General features: G+C 48.8%; 1 protein-coding gene across 3 annotated transcripts in view; it reads right to left on the bottom strand.

Annotated features, from left to right (window-relative positions):
• The window catches only part of Eif2ak4 (eukaryotic translation initiation factor 2 alpha kinase 4), a 54,673-nt gene that overhangs the window by 15,315 nt on the left and 23,138 nt on the right, over positions 1-16,220 (bottom strand). For all 3 annotated transcript variants that reach the window (XM_070005767.1, XM_070005766.1, XM_070005765.1), the window contains exons 12-25: positions 15,726-16,120; positions 14,612-14,681; positions 13,047-13,130; positions 11,608-11,730; positions 10,793-10,897; positions 9,947-10,004; positions 9,027-9,106; positions 7,473-7,574; positions 6,386-6,439; positions 4,613-4,849; positions 3,600-3,675; positions 3,217-3,338; positions 1,869-1,918; positions 358-526 (exon numbers count right to left, since the gene is read on the bottom strand). In XM_070005767.1, coding sequence (XP_069861868.1) covers positions 358-526; positions 1,869-1,918; positions 3,217-3,338; positions 3,600-3,675; positions 4,613-4,849; positions 6,386-6,439; positions 7,473-7,574; positions 9,027-9,106; positions 9,947-10,004; positions 10,793-10,897; positions 11,608-11,730; positions 13,047-13,130; positions 14,612-14,681; positions 15,726-16,120 — 1,725 coding nt within the window. The remainder of the gene's footprint in view (positions 1-357; positions 527-1,868; positions 1,919-3,216; positions 3,339-3,599; positions 3,676-4,612; positions 4,850-6,385; positions 6,440-7,472; positions 7,575-9,026; positions 9,107-9,946; positions 10,005-10,792; positions 10,898-11,607; positions 11,731-13,046; positions 13,131-14,611; positions 14,682-15,725; positions 16,121-16,220) is intronic.

The following is a 16,220-nucleotide window of genomic DNA, read 5'->3' as shown; positions in this document are numbered from 1 at the left end:
CCGGGTATGGTAGGATACAGGGAACGAAAGGCTGAGGGCTGTGCCCCGAATGAACTTGCGTGGTGCTCGCAGGAGCCCATGGATGCCTGTGTCAGGAGCTGTGAGGGTGGGAAGACAAGGAAGACACAGGGCAGGCGGACTTCCTGGGAAAGGATCCCAGCCACACTGGGAGAAGGAAGGCTATCTGGAAAAGGGACCACCGAGAGTCTGCAGAGCAAGTGTGGGGGATGAGCAGGGGGCTCGAGAACAGGTGGCAACAGAGCCTCATTTCCTAAATCTTGAAAGAGTGGTGGGGACACGGCCAGACGTCCCCACCACCCAGAACGAAAAGATGACAGGTTACAACACGGCAGGAACCTGTAGGGCGGAGAACTCTTGGATGATCTCGTAGATGGTGTAGATGGTCTCTGCTGTGGGCAGAGAGCTGTTGGTGGTGGAAGTGACGATGTCAAATGCACACTCCAGAAGCTCCTTGGGGTGAAAGCGATCTAGTTTGCGAGGTCTGAATACCCGTTCTATGCAGTATCTGAAGAGACAGGTGCAGATTTCTGAGGTCATTGCTTAGAGGGAACAAACCTGTGTGGGGAACTGTGAAACCAAAGAAGATATACAAATAAAAAACCCAGTCAGTATTACGATTAAAAAGGCTTATGGGCCAGGCACCAGTGGCCCACGTCTATAAGCCTAGCTATTTAGAAGGCTCAGATGTAAGGATCATGGTTTGAAGCCAGCTAGGGAAGGAAAATCCATGAGACTTTTATCTCTAATTAACCACCAAAAAGCCAGACATGGAACTGTGGCTCACATGGTATAGTGACACCCTTGAGCAAAAAAGTGAAGGGAGCCGGGCGCTGGTGGCTCACGCCTGTAATCCTACCTACTCAGGAGGCTGAGATCTGAGGATAGCGGTTCAAAGCCAGCCCAGGCAGGAAAGACCGTGAGACTCCTATCTCAAATAAACCACCAGAAAACCAGAAGTGGCGCTGTAGCTCAAGTGGTAGAGCGCTCGCCTTGAGCTGAAGAGCTGAAGGACAGCGCCCAGGCCCAGAGTTCAAGCCCCACGACCGACAAAAAAAAAAAAAAAAAGCGAAGGGACAGCACCTAGGCCCTGAGAACAAGCTCCAGTACTGTACCACCACACAATAGAAACAGGTCACCTGGATCCCCAATTCTGGATTCCCAATTCTGCACTATTCAACTATGGGGCTTTCTTTGTTGAATGTCCTACAAGCCCAACGGACTGTTCCTTGAGTGCTTACTTCTATGGGGAGACACCTACACTAGCTGGTGATTGCTTTCTCAGAGCCAGAATAAAAGCATGTAAGGAGCTTTGATTTTGTTGGAGGAAGGAGCTGCAGGGCAGGGGGTCTCCTCCGCAACAATGCTGCTTCACCTTCCCAAGCTCTCGGCATCTGAACCCTGTGGTATCTGAGTGGACAGAAAACCCTTCCCAGTGCCGAGTGCCGTCATCCCAGCATTCCTGCAGCTTGCTCTGTTTTGCCACTTGTGGCTTCTGTCACTTACCTGTGTGGGCAGTTCTCACACAGAGACCGCTGGCTGTTTGTCCCTCCAATTAAATTTTAAAAGTGGCATCTGTGATCAAGGGCAGCCACATTTCCCCGTAAGTAGCCATTTGTGAAAATAAAGAGCTGCACTGCCCTGAAACAGGCAGAAGGGAAGAATGAGAGGACAGGTTCCCTGACTACTACCTTCTTCCCCAGACAGGATGTCAGATGGTGCCCTGGCGGTATGCTGAGCTCAGTACTTGGATCCCGGAATTCTCCACTGTGTAAGGATCACCGAAGATAAGCACTCCTTTCTTCCCCATGTCCACCACACGGGAGGCAAGGCTCTTTGGTTTTTCTTACCGTTTTAAGTTCAGGATGTTATTTCTTGCCACGTATCTCGCAAAAGGGACCTGGAAGATACAGTTTTAAAGATCAATGTCTAGTTTTTAAAATAACAGCATTATTGAAATTTAACTCATGCATAATACAGTTTGTCCTTTTAAACTGTATTAATTCAGCAATTTTTATAAACTTACATTAAAAAAAAAACTGTCTACGTAACAGTGGTTCTGAAAGAGTTTATGGCCTAGCAGCCACCTTAGGTAGGTTCACGTGCCTATGAACCTTATGTAGGAACACGCTATGATGCTTACACATTTTTGAGACTGCAACCCTGTCACTAGGTGACAGGACCTTTATTTTTTTTTATTTTATTTTTTTTTTGTCGGTCATGGGGCTTGAACTCTGAGCCTGAGCGCTGTCCCTCAGCTCTTCAGCTCAAGGCGAGCGCTCTACCACTTGAGCTACAGCGCCACTTCCAGTTTTCTGGTGGTTTATTGGAGATAGGAGTCTCACGGTCTCTCCTGCCCGGGCTGGCTTTGAACCGCGATCCTCAGATCTCAGCCTCCTGAGTAGCTAGGATTACAGGCGTGAGCCACCAGCGCCCGGCTGTGACAGGACCTTTAGTCACGCACCGGATGTCCCCGAGTCCTTTGGTCAGTGGATGCCACTGCCAGACGGGCTATCTGTCATGGGCATAGGCATTTCTTAAACTTGAGGGAAACTCACTGTTACTTGAATATGCTTTCTATATTTTAACTATATCAAACTAAAAGCTGTACAAGTTATTAATCAGAGGAGCCTGCTGATACATTCTGTTCTCTGGTGAATTTTACAAACACATGTCACAATATTATCAAAATGGGTATTAATTATATCTTAAGAGTGAACTTCCCACTATTTCTACAATCTTTTAGAATCTTTTTTTTTCCTTTGAAGTACTAGAGTTTGAACTCAGGGATGCCCATGTACTAAGCCTAAAGTATGGCTCAAATGGTAGAGCACCTCCTTCCCAAGCATGAACCTGAGAGACCCAAGCCCAGTACCACTAAAATAATAATAGTAATAATAATAATAATGACACACTTCCAAAAGATGTCATTTAGACAGAAACTTGGGGCCTGAACTCTGGGCATAGTCTGTCCCTCAGCTCTTCAGCTCAAGGCTAGTGCTCTACCACTTGAGCCACAGTGCCACTTCTGGCTTTTTCTGCTTATGTGGTGGTGAGGACTCGAACCCAGGGCCTCATGCATGCAAGGCAAGCGCTCTACCACAGAGCCACCTTCCCAGCCCCTCAGTCTGGTGTTTTAGCAGAGTTCCTGTCCGTGTGTGCGAAGCGTGCAGACGTGAAAAGGGAGATGCTGCTCACCCGCAGGTCGAAAGGCAGCATCACCAGCATCCCGCTGTGGTCCATGAACACGGCGGCTTCGTTGTGCTCGTAGATCTGCCTGTTGCGGGGAAGCAGGAGTGGGGTGCACAACTGGACAGCTCCTGTGCCAAGTCAGAGGACAGAGCATATCAGCAGGCCCCTGTGGGAGGCAGCCTCCACGCACTCGAGCCCGGCAGGTGAGTGACCTGCTATCAGGACCGCTGAGATCACCGCGGGACTCGCTTCGGCTCTAAACTCAGACAGAGGGCCGGTTGAGGGTTGCCTGTGAGCTTAGTGCTGTGGGGCTGTTCCAGATTCACTAACAGTGCTTTCTAACGGCAAGCCCATTCTCTGAGAAGGGATGGGAAGCTGAGAGGACGTACCGTGCCGTTTAAAGATGCGGATGACGGCTTCGCACACATGCTGCTGGATCTTGGCTGTGCGGATGGAGAAGTTGCCCTGAAATGGGACCAGTTAAAAAACCCACTGAAATCTAATCTTGAGACCCTAAAATATGAGCAGTGGCTGACATTTGTCACTTACTTATTCTCAGATCACCAGAGACCTCAAGTTAGCTTCTCTGAATCTATTCAGGGAAGAGACCGCATAGACATGGAGAGCTAATGCAGCTCACATATACTCCCTGGGGACTGCTGGGGACACCAGGAAGTAATCAGAGCTCCTCTCCTCCCTCCCCTTCCTTCTATCCCCTCCCTTCTCCTCCAGGTATTAAGGTAAGTGGCTATTCTATCAAGGGGTTTCCTGTGTAGCAAGCATGAGGCCCTGATTCCAATCATGTCTTGCTAACATTGCCTGGCCTTCCTTGGAACTGGAGATCCCCGTTTCCACCTCCCAAATAACCAGGATTATATGTATGCATCACCACACCCAACTTTTTGTAAGAAATTAAAAAAATGTACAAGGCTCCCCAAACCAGAAACCTAGTTATACTTCAGGAACCATGCAGGAGATCCTAGAGATGCTCCAAATGCTTCCGGCTGGCAACGCCACACCACTGGTGCTAGCAGGTGCCCAGGCACCCCACTAGCAGGGCTTCCGAGGGGGTCTGTATGGGCAGCCAGCACTGCAGCCACTACTGTCTGAGGTCTGACTGCTGCCATGTTTCTGGCCCCAGACAGCTAGGTGGGGCAGTGATCAACATCTCCATCGCTGCGGATGTGGAGGGGGATGGGCAGAGATCCTGCAGAGAAGTGATTCGCAGTGTGGCTGTTCTTACAGAACAGTGCAAGTGTACGATTTTTTGGTGTGTGTACTCTTGGGGGCTTCTTGGGCCTCAGATTAAGCATATACATTAAAAAAGAATCCTGGGAACTAGGACCCAACTAGATCCTTCCTCTGCTGACCAGGTCAGCTATGTGGGGCGGGGTCAGCCCACCTTGAGGATGTCACTGTCGTAGGTGTAGTCGATGGCGGGGGAGATGCGCTGGGAGAAGATCTGGGCCATCATGGTACGGTAGGCCTTCCCGTCCACATTGGCCAGCGTGTGGTGCAGCACCTCATGCAGCTCAGACTCCTCCATCTGGGGCGGGGGCAGCAGCTCGCTCCTCAGCAGCTCCGTGGCTGTGGGCCGTTTTGCCGGATCGTGGTTCAGCAGCCAGGAGATGACGGACTTCTGCAGCGAGACACAGGCAAACGCAGCAGGTCACTTCACGTCACACACAGAGCCACACGTCTTGCACTAAGCTGGTACATTTTAATTGGTATTTCTGAAATCTCAGACTCTGTCATTAACCTCCCACACCTCATTATGGCTACAGGACTGTGCCATGGCATACACAGAAGTAGTTCTAAAGACAGAGGCCTTTCACAAACAGCTAAAAGGAAAACACAAAAACAGGGGAGCGGTCATTTCCTATGAGCTGCGGGAGCTGTGGGTGCACAGGGCCCTGCTGTATTTTACAAGTTGTTGCATTAACATCAATAGCCCAATTAGCATTTTAAAAAATCAATATTATGACATCAGGTTTTCCTACTCCCTGCCAAGCTGACAATACTTAGCCCCAGATTACCCTGCCAGGGCTGAGCTACATCAAAGGAAGTAACCCCTTAAACTGATGGGTGAGCAAAGTCTAGGTACAGAGGAGAGAAGAGACATGTCCACCCAGACACAAAAGCCTCGAGTGAGAAGCAGCAAGTTACTGCCCTGTGTGCTCCTCTTCTGGCCTCAACAATGAAGATTTAAGTAGAGGACTTTAGTCCTTGACTGTAATCGTCAATAAAAGTTAGCACAAGGAAGAAATTTCCCCATGACCGGGCATCTTCAACAGCAAAGCTTCACCAACACAGATAACTAGAACTAAGAAAGGTGCCCCAGGAGTGCAGTACACAGATTTACTTGGAAATATTTCCTTGCTGATTCCCTGGGCTTAGTGTTAGCCTACCCCAGGAGTAAAAGGCATGCATGCACGCACACTCAAGGATATTTATGGTATGTAGGAGACGTTATCTTTAAAATACTACAATGACAGATTGTCTATAAAACGGAATCCTTTTCCTGCAATCTGAGCTACCTCAGCCATAGAACAGAACAATTACACTTTAAAATTATATTTTTTCTTCAAGCCCCAAGTTTTATGTTAAAAAAATGAGCTGTAGGCCGGGCGCTGGTGGCTCACGCCTGTAATCCTAGCTACTCAGGAGGCTGAGATCTGAGGATCGCGGTTCAAAGCCAGCCCGGGCAAGAAAGACCGTGAGACTCCTATCTCCAATAAACCACCAGAAAACCGGAAGTGGCGCTGTAGCTCAAGTGGTAGAGCGCTCGCCTTGAGCTGAAGAGCTGAGGGACAACGCCCAGGCCCAGAGTTCAAGCCCCACGACCAACAAAAAAAAAAAAAAAAAAAAATGAGCTGTAAAAGCAGTCCCTTTCGCTTTTCTCTCTCCCATCCCCAAATAGCTAAGCCCAGGGTCCAAGCAGCAATTGGAAAGCACAATGTAGCTACAAAGGAACCCTAGAGACGATTGTTTCCTCTGCTCGCTGCTGGCATTTCAAGTCTAATAACAGCCGAAGTCCTTATCTTCTGCTGTTGTCCCTGTGCTGTTTCCAGAATACAAGAACAAGCGGCAGAAGATTACTAATTGAAAAAGAAGGAAAACAGTAATTAAAGCTCAAAACTGAAGCCCGCAATGAAAGCATCAGAAAATTAATTACCTGCTTCATGTGCTCTCCATCTTCAAAGTCTTCTGGAAACTTTGGTGAAGAGGGCTGAAAGAATATTACAGCCAATTCAACATGTGCCCTGGCAGACTGCCAGGACACAAGCAGGAAAACCAAGTAAGAAATTAAAATTTGCTGGGAAGGAAAGACAGATGCTCACGCTTCCATATACAGACACATGACTGCGATTGCTATTACTATTATTATTATCATTACTTTTAATGCTACCTGTCTTCCTTTTTTTGTGGTGCTGGTGTTTTCAATCCAGGGCACTGTACATAGTCCTACAGACATTATGTTAACATAAACTTCATCACAGCTTAGTTTCCAAAGCATTTCCTGTGAGGACAATCCAGTGGCGTCAGAGAAAACCAAAGCAATTTTGTTAAACATACAGTTGAAAAAGGGCCCAGGTGCCCGTGGCTCACATCTGTAATTCTAGCTATGAAGGAAGCCAGCCGAGGCAGGAAAGTCCATGAGACTCATCTCCAAAAACTACGCAGAAAAAAATGAACATGGTGCTGTGACTGAAGTAGTAGTAGCCTTGAGCACAAGAGGCTCAGGGACAGTGCACGGGCCCAGGACCAAAAAAAAAAAAAAGAAAGAAAGAAAGAAAAGAAAAAAGTGCAAAAAACCCCTGTAAAACATCAACACCAGGTAATAGAGAAACATCACAGTAAAGACCACTCCATCTTCCAAAGTTCTCACTTTCCTGGCAAAGACAAATAAGATCTCATTGTAAGATTACCTAGGTAGCTTATGTGGTCTTGAAATGAAGACACAGACATGGCAGGCTAAGGAAAGAAGGTGGTCAAGGATAGAATCATCTCAGAGCACTGCCACCACTGGCAAAAGCAACCTCCTTATCCTCTCCCATGCTGCAAATGCAGCTACTTACATTCCACTGCAACTGCTTGGAAAAGGATCTGGGACGATTCTTACTCTGAGGTTTGAACAGAAGGTCTGGTGCTGGCTAGGCAGGGGCTCTGCAACCTAAGCCAGATGCCCAGCCATTTCTGCTTTAGTTCTGATCTCCACGAGGACGCAGAGGTCACTAGAAAGCAAACCGTATGGTACGTACATCTCGGAGCTGGTTGAGAACAAAGATCCTTTCGGAGGCCGTCACCATGGGGTGGTAAGACATCTCAAAGAAGATGATCCCCAGGCTGAAGAGATCCACTTTCTGAGGGAAAAGAAGAGAGCTTTGACAAGACAGGGCAACTCCCCAGGAAGGACAGAGAGGAAGCATGCCTAAGTGTAAGACAAGCCACACCGGGAAAACTCATCATTTGTTCTAAAAAAATTATAGATAAGACTGTTTAAGGTATCTGCCAGCCAGGCGCTGGTGGCTCACGCCTGTAATCCTAGCTACTCAGGAGGCTGAGATCTGAGGATCGCGGTTCAAAGCCAGCGCGGGCAGGAGAGACCGTGAGACTCCTATCTCCAATAAACCACCAGAAAAACGGAAGTGGCGCTGTAGCTCAAGTGGTAGAGCGCTCGCCTTGAGCTGAAGAGTTGAGGGACAGCGCCCAGGCCCAGAGTTCAAGCCCCACGACCAACCAAAAAAAAAAAAAAAAAAAAAAGGTATCTGCCACAACTTCCCCCAACCACCTCCTTGACAATTAGTTGTAACCGGCTCAGCTAAATAGACACACATTGGTAACTGCTGGCTGGAAAGAATGGTGCAAGAGAAAAACACTAAGACGTGCTGAGACCTGTCTTTGCAACTGCAGTCTGTGCTTGCCTAGCATGGTGAGACCGGGTCCCATCCTCAGTACCAAAATAAATAAATTAGTACATTACAAAAATAAAATAACATAAAAAAGTACACAGAAAGACATTACATGTCTCCTCCTGATGGGCAGCCACCAGCGACCATTTATTTAATTTTATTTTATTATTATTATTATTTGTGGTACTAGGGTTTGAACTCAGGGCCTTGTACTCGCTAGGCAGGTGTTCTGCCACTTGAAGCACTCTATTCCCCCAGCACATTTTGCTTTAGGTTTTTATTTAGCTCTACTTTTTTCCCAGGCTGGTGTCGGACCAAGATCTTGCTACTTCGAATGTCTGAGTATCTGGGATTGTGAATCCAGATACCGACTTGTTGGCTGAGATGAGAGTCTTTTCTTTTTCCTCCTAGGCTGGCCTTGATAATAATAACAATCCTCCCAGTCTGTGCTTTCCACATAGCTGGGCCACCAAGCCCAGCTCTCTGCCCCCAAGTTGTCATGGTCTGTCACTTTTCTGCCTTTTATCTAGACGATGCCTGTCACGGAAGGCCTTCCCCGTCAGTCTGCACACAGCTCCTTCCCTCTGAGCCCTTATCACACACAATTCCTTCTTTCATGTTTTCCTTCTTTATTGTCCATTTCATCTACCACTGAGCTTCCTGAGGGCTGGAATTCAGCTGTCTCACCCATGACACTCTGTCCCCTGCACTCCCAGGACCCGGTCCAGGACGGGGGACCCCAAGTTCTGGGCAGCAGCAGTACCAGCTAAGTGCCTGACCTCAGGTGCCACGCACCCACCCGGAGCAGCACGTGGTGAATGCTCCTGATCCTCTCGGTTGGTTATTGAGCCCTGACTGCTGCGAGCTGAGTGTTCTGGTTCCTCCCGCTGCCAGCCCCCATACCTGGTTGTACGCAGACTTGGTGCTCCCTTGGACCTCGGGGCTCACATACAGAGCAGTGCCCACCATGCCAGTCAGATGGCCTGTGTGAAGGAGACAGGGGAGCTTGCCATTAGCAGGACCACGGAGGAAGTAAGTTCAAAAGAAAACAAATACAGAGAGATCTTTAGAGCCAGGCCTGGGGACGTGGCTCAAGTGGTAGAGCATTTGTCTAATGAACGGGAGGCTTGAGTCTAATCCCTAGTACTAGCAAAATAAATACATAAGTAAATAGATAAAAGAGGAAAATCAGGGGAGAGGCCCAACTGTTGGCTGTCTGCAATGCTCATGAGCAGCCAAAAGTTGAGCAGGGGTCCAGGCCGGCCACGTTGCCCTACCAACTGTCCCACTTTGTTACTAGGGCCCTGCCACAGCGAGTAGGCCCTGGGCAGAGTCTATGTTGAGCACTTGGGGTAAAAAGTACAGCTCTGCTCAGCAAAGCCTACTTATTCCACTGAGAATAATTAATTCAGTGAAAAAAATCATTAAAACTTTCTCACTAATTTAATGAATTACACTAATTACACTAATGATTACACTAATTTAATGAATAACAAATTAGCTTTAGGCTAAGATAGTTTGTGATCTACTTTATTTATTTGATTTTTTTATTCTTGGTGCTGGTAACTGGGACTTGAACTCAGGACTTGAGATTTTTTTGCTCAAGACTGGCACTCTACCACTTGAGCCACAGCTCCATTCTGGCTTTTGTTAATTAACTGGAGATGATAAGAGCCTCATAGGCTTTCTGGATCAGGCTGGCTTTGAACCATGATCCTCAGATCTCAGCCTCCTGAGTAGCAGGTATTTCAGGTCTAAGTCACTAGTGCTCAGCCGGCAGCTGGTTTGTAAACACATGAGGAAAATCCCCACTTTTGATTTACCTGAAGGGTCTGACTTTGTCAAGTGATCTCCAGCCTGATCATCCTGTTTGCCATCCGCCTGAAAACACCAACAAGCAAAATAGTACCATCAGATACTATCAGAGTCAATGAGAGTACCCTGTTCATTCCTCAATGAAGACAAAAAAACCTTACATGGAATCAGAACAGTTACAATAATTGCATTGAGGAGTCATGAGCCACTACGCTCAGCTGCCATTGTTTTTTTTTTGGGTCCGTTTGTGGGACCTGAACTCTGGGCCTGGGCGTTGTCCCTCAGCTCTTTGGCTCAAGGCTAGCGCTCTATCACTTCAGCCACAGCGCCACTTCCGGCTTTTTTCTTTTTTGCTTATGTGGTGCTGGGGAATGGACCCCAGGGCCTCAGGAATGCAAGGCAAGCGCTCTACCACTGAGCCACCTTCCTAGCCTGCAAATAGAATCTATTTACTTGGAAGAATGAGAATGTATGAAAAACAATGGCAGGGGCTGGGAAGGTGGCTCAGTGGACAGCGCCCAGGCCCAGAGTTCAAGCCCCATGACCAGAACCCCCCCCAAAAAAAACCAGATTCTATTTGCGCATTACCAATAGGAAAGTGAAAGGTTTGTCTAGTGAATGTCTCTTCTCCCCCTGATTTCATGTGAGCCTTGAATAAGTTAACTAGAGCCTAGGTTCCACTGTCAGCATTTTGGTGGTTACCTGGAGATAAGAGTCTCACGGGACATTTCTGCCTGAGGATGGCTTTGAACCATAATCCTCTGAACCGTAATCCTCAGATTTCAGCCTCCTGAGTAGCTAGGATTACAAGTGTGAACCACCAGCACTCAGCCCCAATTTTTTAAAATACTCACAGCAAAGGCTAGATGGTCGGTGGCCAAACCAAAATCACCGATCTTCACATGGTCATCGGAATCCAGAAAAATGTTGACAGGCTTCAGATCCCGGTGAATCATGCCCTGTTGGAGAACAAGAAGCAAGCATGGCTTCCCACGGTTCACGCGGCTGAAAGGCCAGTCAGGCGGGCACCTGCACACCACCTACTCCGAGATGCCTGGACACGGCAACACCACCTGACTGTACTTGACGGGGACCACCTCCTGGTTCCACCCAGTGCTGGTCCTCCCTGAACAGGGGGGGGGGGGTGCCCAAGCATCCAGGTCCCTCTCCATCTGAGGTTCAAGAAAAATGAAGCAAAGGAAAAAACGAACGTATTTCCACTGGCTAATGACCATTTTTAAATGTTCCTCCCTAACACTAGTCCCAGCAGTATTTCTACCATACTGGCAATTTCTGGCTTCAAAATAACATTCTTTGCTACAATTACTCAAATCAGAAGTTAGAGACTATTCCGCCAGGAACATCACATAAGAATATAATCACAGCTCTGTTTCAGTGAGACTTCATTGGTACACAATTCACTTTGAGTTTCATTGTCCCACAGGGCCATGGAGCAGCTCCCTGTCTTCACTGTCAGTGAGCTCTTTGAGCTCTGATGCTTGGTATCGCTGTTTGTCTTTTGACACTTTGTTCTACAGCTACAAGCCAGAATATAGCAATATTCCCACAGTCCTCTTATTTTGTTTTTGATTCCTTTCTCGCATTTGCTTTGTAGTGGTGAATTTATGTAAATTGTTAATTGTTAGTGAAGAGATGCTGAGAGGTTTACTTTCTCGTGGATGTAAGCCAATCCATCCAGAATCTCTCGGAAAAGCCTCCAGAGCCTGCTGGTATCACGGTACAACCCCTGGTCGATGGTGTCCCGCAAGGTGCTCTTTTCACAGTACTCCATCTACAGACAAGAACACAGTACCCATACTGAAACTCACAACATGGATTTTAAGCAGTTATGGAAAAATCTGATTTCTGACAGGTGTTGGTAGTACTGGGACTCAAAACCAGGGCCTTATGCATACTAGGAAAGCATATCACCAGCTAAGAGTACTTCAAAGAATCAAAAATAAAACAAAAATTAGGCTAATAGCCTGATGACATCATTCGCTTTTTTATCTGTACAAGAAAGCCAAATGACCTTCTCAAGTCTGGAGCAGTGACTGAAGATGTGAAAACCCTGGAGGAGGGCCGGGCCCCCTACTTCGGTGCACCAGGGAGCAGCACGGGAGCCCCTGGCTGATGAAGCTGTATCTGGAGGATACCCAGGACCAGAGTGGAATTTTTCAGGACAAAACGTTTTATTGTTTTAAAACAGAGGAAGGTAGGCCTTCTTCCTCTTATCCTCACAGTCCCCGGGAGCAGATTCTGTTCTGTTTCTGCGTGTCTAAGTCAGGGCTTCCCAAAGTCTTCTGATCCCATTCCCTTTACTCTCTACCCCAGACAGACACCTGGCACCGGCAGAGGTGTGTAGTACCAGGGGCTGAGGGCAGACACCTTGTAACCAGAGCAAGTGGGGCTGCAAAGACACCTGGTGGGGCAAGGCACCAGCCAGCCCCACCACCAGGAGAGCAGCACTGCATTAGGCCCCTGTCTAAGGCATCCTTTTTCTATGGAGTGCTGGATCTCACACGGAAAGCCCTGCCCTCCTGCAGAGAATCTAAACACTGACCACAGGCCTGTGCACTCAGGGTACAGGAAACCTCCTTAGGTCTGCGGCTGTCTCTGCTGGCAGAGCCCGCGGTCTGAGGCTGATGGCCAGGCATGGAGACAGGCCAACACCCAGGTTCTGGTTGGGAGCCCCTCACTGGAACCTGTCTGCCTGTGGCTCTTGTCTGTCGCAGGTTCCCAGATGAACTGTGAAGCCTAAAGCCATTCCAGTTCCTTGACGGGACTCAGCGGTGTTTGTGGGCATGCCCAATGTAACACTTATGGGACTTGGACATGTGTGAGATGAGCTACCATCCTTTAATTTGTAGAGAAATGGAAGCACAAAAGGCTGGAGAATCTCATCCACGCTCACACAGGCAGGACAGGTGGATCAGGAGGGGAACTTTCACGGCCTAGCCAGCGGCTGCCCTCCGACACTCTCTGAGAGCCACAGGAAGGCACGGGTTGTTTTGAGTGTGGGCCAGTGCCTCCAGGCCCGTCTGCTGTCTTGTCACAGCACCCTGCAATGTGCCTGCTGGCAGCTGCGGGCGCTGCGCCTCACCTCACCTGGATGTACAGGTAGTGCACGGCCTCCGTAGTCGCCGCTGGCTCACTTCCATGGTGACTGTTCTTTTCATGGTCGTCTTCATCCTACGCCAAGAACACAGGGGGCTCAAAGTGGGAGCCTCAGTGAAACAAAACCATGGTCACCCCTGCAAATCTGCGCCTACCCCCATGGCCATCCTGGAGCCTTAGAGGAGGTGAGGGAGCAGAAAACAGCCGGGGTTCTTTAGTAGCTCACAGCAATTTTAAGTCTGCTCGAAGCAGAAGGTTCCATGTAGCTTAGAGGTATTTGCCACATGAGGTGGTAGAAAAACAGAAAACAAGTAGGTATTGAAGTTGTGCCACCACCTGCTACCTGTCAGCTTTTTATTACCACTGATGTTCGGGGGATAAGAAGGGCAGAAAGCACACAGGCTGACAGTGAAGGCTTCAGTACTGACGGACTTCTCCCTTGGGTGGATCACCATGGAAGCAGTTTAAGTGAGTGTACTACCAAAGCACACTGCCCTGTGGGCTGCGTACTGAACAGTAAGCTCCCGGTTCTTCTCCAGGGTGGGAAGTGCCAGGCCATATAAGGCCCTGAAGTCATTCGGCACATAGGAGACAGATTTGCATGCTTTTGTCATCTGCCCTCTGCCTGTACTGATGATTTTGTGTGGCCTGCGAACTTGGGATGGCCCTGGCTCCCTGTTCCATTTCTCCATGTTCTTATCTGGCTTGTTTCCTAAGGCTAATTTTCTAATACCTGGCATCTTTTGAGAAAAAAAAATTCTTTTTGTTCTGACAGATGTATTTGAATACTCTTATCCCCAAATATGTAAACAGCATCAGTTAGTACCTGACTGATTTCTAGTTTTTATGAGGAACGATTTTTGCATATTTTTCCTTATGAAAGAAAATTAAAGCCTGGCTCTGAGACAAGCAGCTTCTATTCTCGAGCCACTTGTGTCCTCTCCAGAGAATCTGCTGAAGGGGATGAATGTGTGGAGGCTTCCTCCCTCCGTTAGGGTGCTGGGGGTGCTGCTCAGCACATGGGAATGAAGCGTGTCCTGACTCCAGGGCCATGCACCACCTCTGCCTTACCAGCGGTGAGGACTATTTAATGGCATTATCCTGGCTAAATTTACAATTTTAAATTTTAAATTGAGAAGAGTATAAGGTGACTTTAATTAGCAAGTGATTTTAATATAAAGTACTTTAAAAAACCACACAAATGCATTCCAACCTCCTTCATATCAATTTACACGCTCGTCTAGCAGAGTCCACACACAAGTGGTTCTTTATCTACAATGGATGTGTCCAATAACTGCTGATAATTTTTCTCTTCTTCCCATAATAAAGTCATCACAAGCAAGGCCTGCTCACTGAGCATTCACTAAACAGCAGCTGTCCCCCAGCATTCCCCACTACATGGGATCTCCACACCCAGCAGGGGGCGCTGCGGCCTGGGCAGAGGAACAAACAGGGCTGAGTGGGCCCCAGGCCTGTGATTTTCAAGCTTGCTGAAGCTATGTGAAGAAACTGTGAACACAAACTCCTGAGACAAGTTCAATGCATTACATGTTTACCTCATGCTGACTTTTGCTGTTCTCATCTTCGTTGTCAAAGATGATGTCACTTTCGGAATCTGAAGCGGGTCTTAAAAGAGAGAAACATTAAGTCCGGCAGTGTAATCCTGTAATTATGCCTGTAATCCTAGCTACTCAGGAGGCTGAGATCTGAGGATCATAATTCAAAGACAGCAAGGGTAGGGAGGTCTATGAGACTCTTATCTCCAATAAACCATCAGAAGACTAGAAGTAGCGCTGTGGCTCAAGAGGTAGAGCACTAGCCTTGAGCTGAAAAGCTGAGGGACAGCGCCTAGGCCCAGAGTTCAAGCCCCACAACTGCCCCCCAAAAAAGGGAGAAACAGGGAAAGCCTGAAGAAACCACACCTTGACACTGTGCTGTGGCCCACAATCATTAATAGATAAACTAACTAAAAAACAACTTGCAGCCTTGGATACAAAGAAGACCGGAGTAGATTCTGGTAACTCTGGGTTCCATGGGCCTGCCGGGAGCATTCTATCCAGACCTAAAACTAGCTCCTGAATGGCCCAAGTGCCCTACAAGATATTCTCTTAAGTTAGTTAACAATGATGAAACACTGAAAGTAGTTTCTGTTCTTGACTTTCCACTTTTTCCTTCCCCTTGGGCTTGGATGTTAGGGGATGTTTTTATTTTTCCTGGTGGTACTGGGGTTTGAACCCAGGGCCTTGAGTTTGCTAGTCAGATGCTCTACCACTTGAAGCATGTTCCCAGACTCTTCTTGCCCTGCTTATTTTGTGAACAGGACCTCATGTTTATGCCCAGACCCACACGGACCCTGATCCTCCTGTTTATGCTTCCTAGGTAGCTGGGAGGACAGGCTGGGAGCCAGTCGGCTGGCCTTTTCACTGGCTGAGATGTCTCATGGACTTTGCTGGTTCTAGGTTGGCCTAGAACCTCAGTCCTCACGGTCTCAGTGTCCAGAGCGGCTAGGATTACAGGCATGAGCCCCTCACCAGGCAGCTGCTGGAGATCAGTGGGGACAAACTCCTGTGGGTGGCATTTGGTACTTTGCTAACCATGGGCCTAACAGGGTCAAGGCTGCAGGGAGGCACAGTGGGTTTGTGGGGGTCCCGCCCGGCACCCGTCCCTTACAGGAAGGACTGCGAGAAGACCCCATCATGCTCGTCCTCCTCCTCGTCGTCACTGCTGGAGCCGGGGCCGGCTGGGGAGCGCTCCGAGGTGCTCCACTCCACCGAGCTGCTGATGGGTGGCGGGGCGGCGGCCTCCACGCTGCCCTCGGGCGAGGCCTTGCCCACGGGGGCCCCGTGCTCCGCTCCCCCATCCGCGGCCTGGTTCCGGGCTGGGGGCCTCGCGTCTGGGGGCCGCTCGTGCCGCTCGATCCAGGCATTGTAGTAGCGCACGATGTTCTCATGGTGCAGGCGCGACAGCAGTGTCACCTCGCCCTTGATCCTGCGGAAGTGCCTGCTGGCCGGGTTGATGGCGATGCGCTTCACGGCGTAGCAGCAGCCATCCAGCTTGTTCTGCACCTACCCGGGCAGGAGCAGAGGCCCTGATAAGGCTGGAAGCTCAGACCCCAGCACACTGGCCCCACCACCACCCCGGGGGAACTCGGAAGAGCTCCCAAAC

Source organism: Dipodomys merriami, unplaced genomic scaffold, assembly GCF_024711535.1.
Source record: "Dipodomys merriami isolate MVZ:Mamm:240054 unplaced genomic scaffold, mDipMer1.0.p SCAF_69, whole genome shotgun sequence".
Classification (NCBI taxonomy): domain Eukaryota; kingdom Metazoa; phylum Chordata; class Mammalia; order Rodentia; family Heteromyidae; genus Dipodomys; species Dipodomys merriami.
Note: the sequence above shows the minus strand (reverse complement) of the source record. Positions and strands in the feature narration are given on the sequence as shown.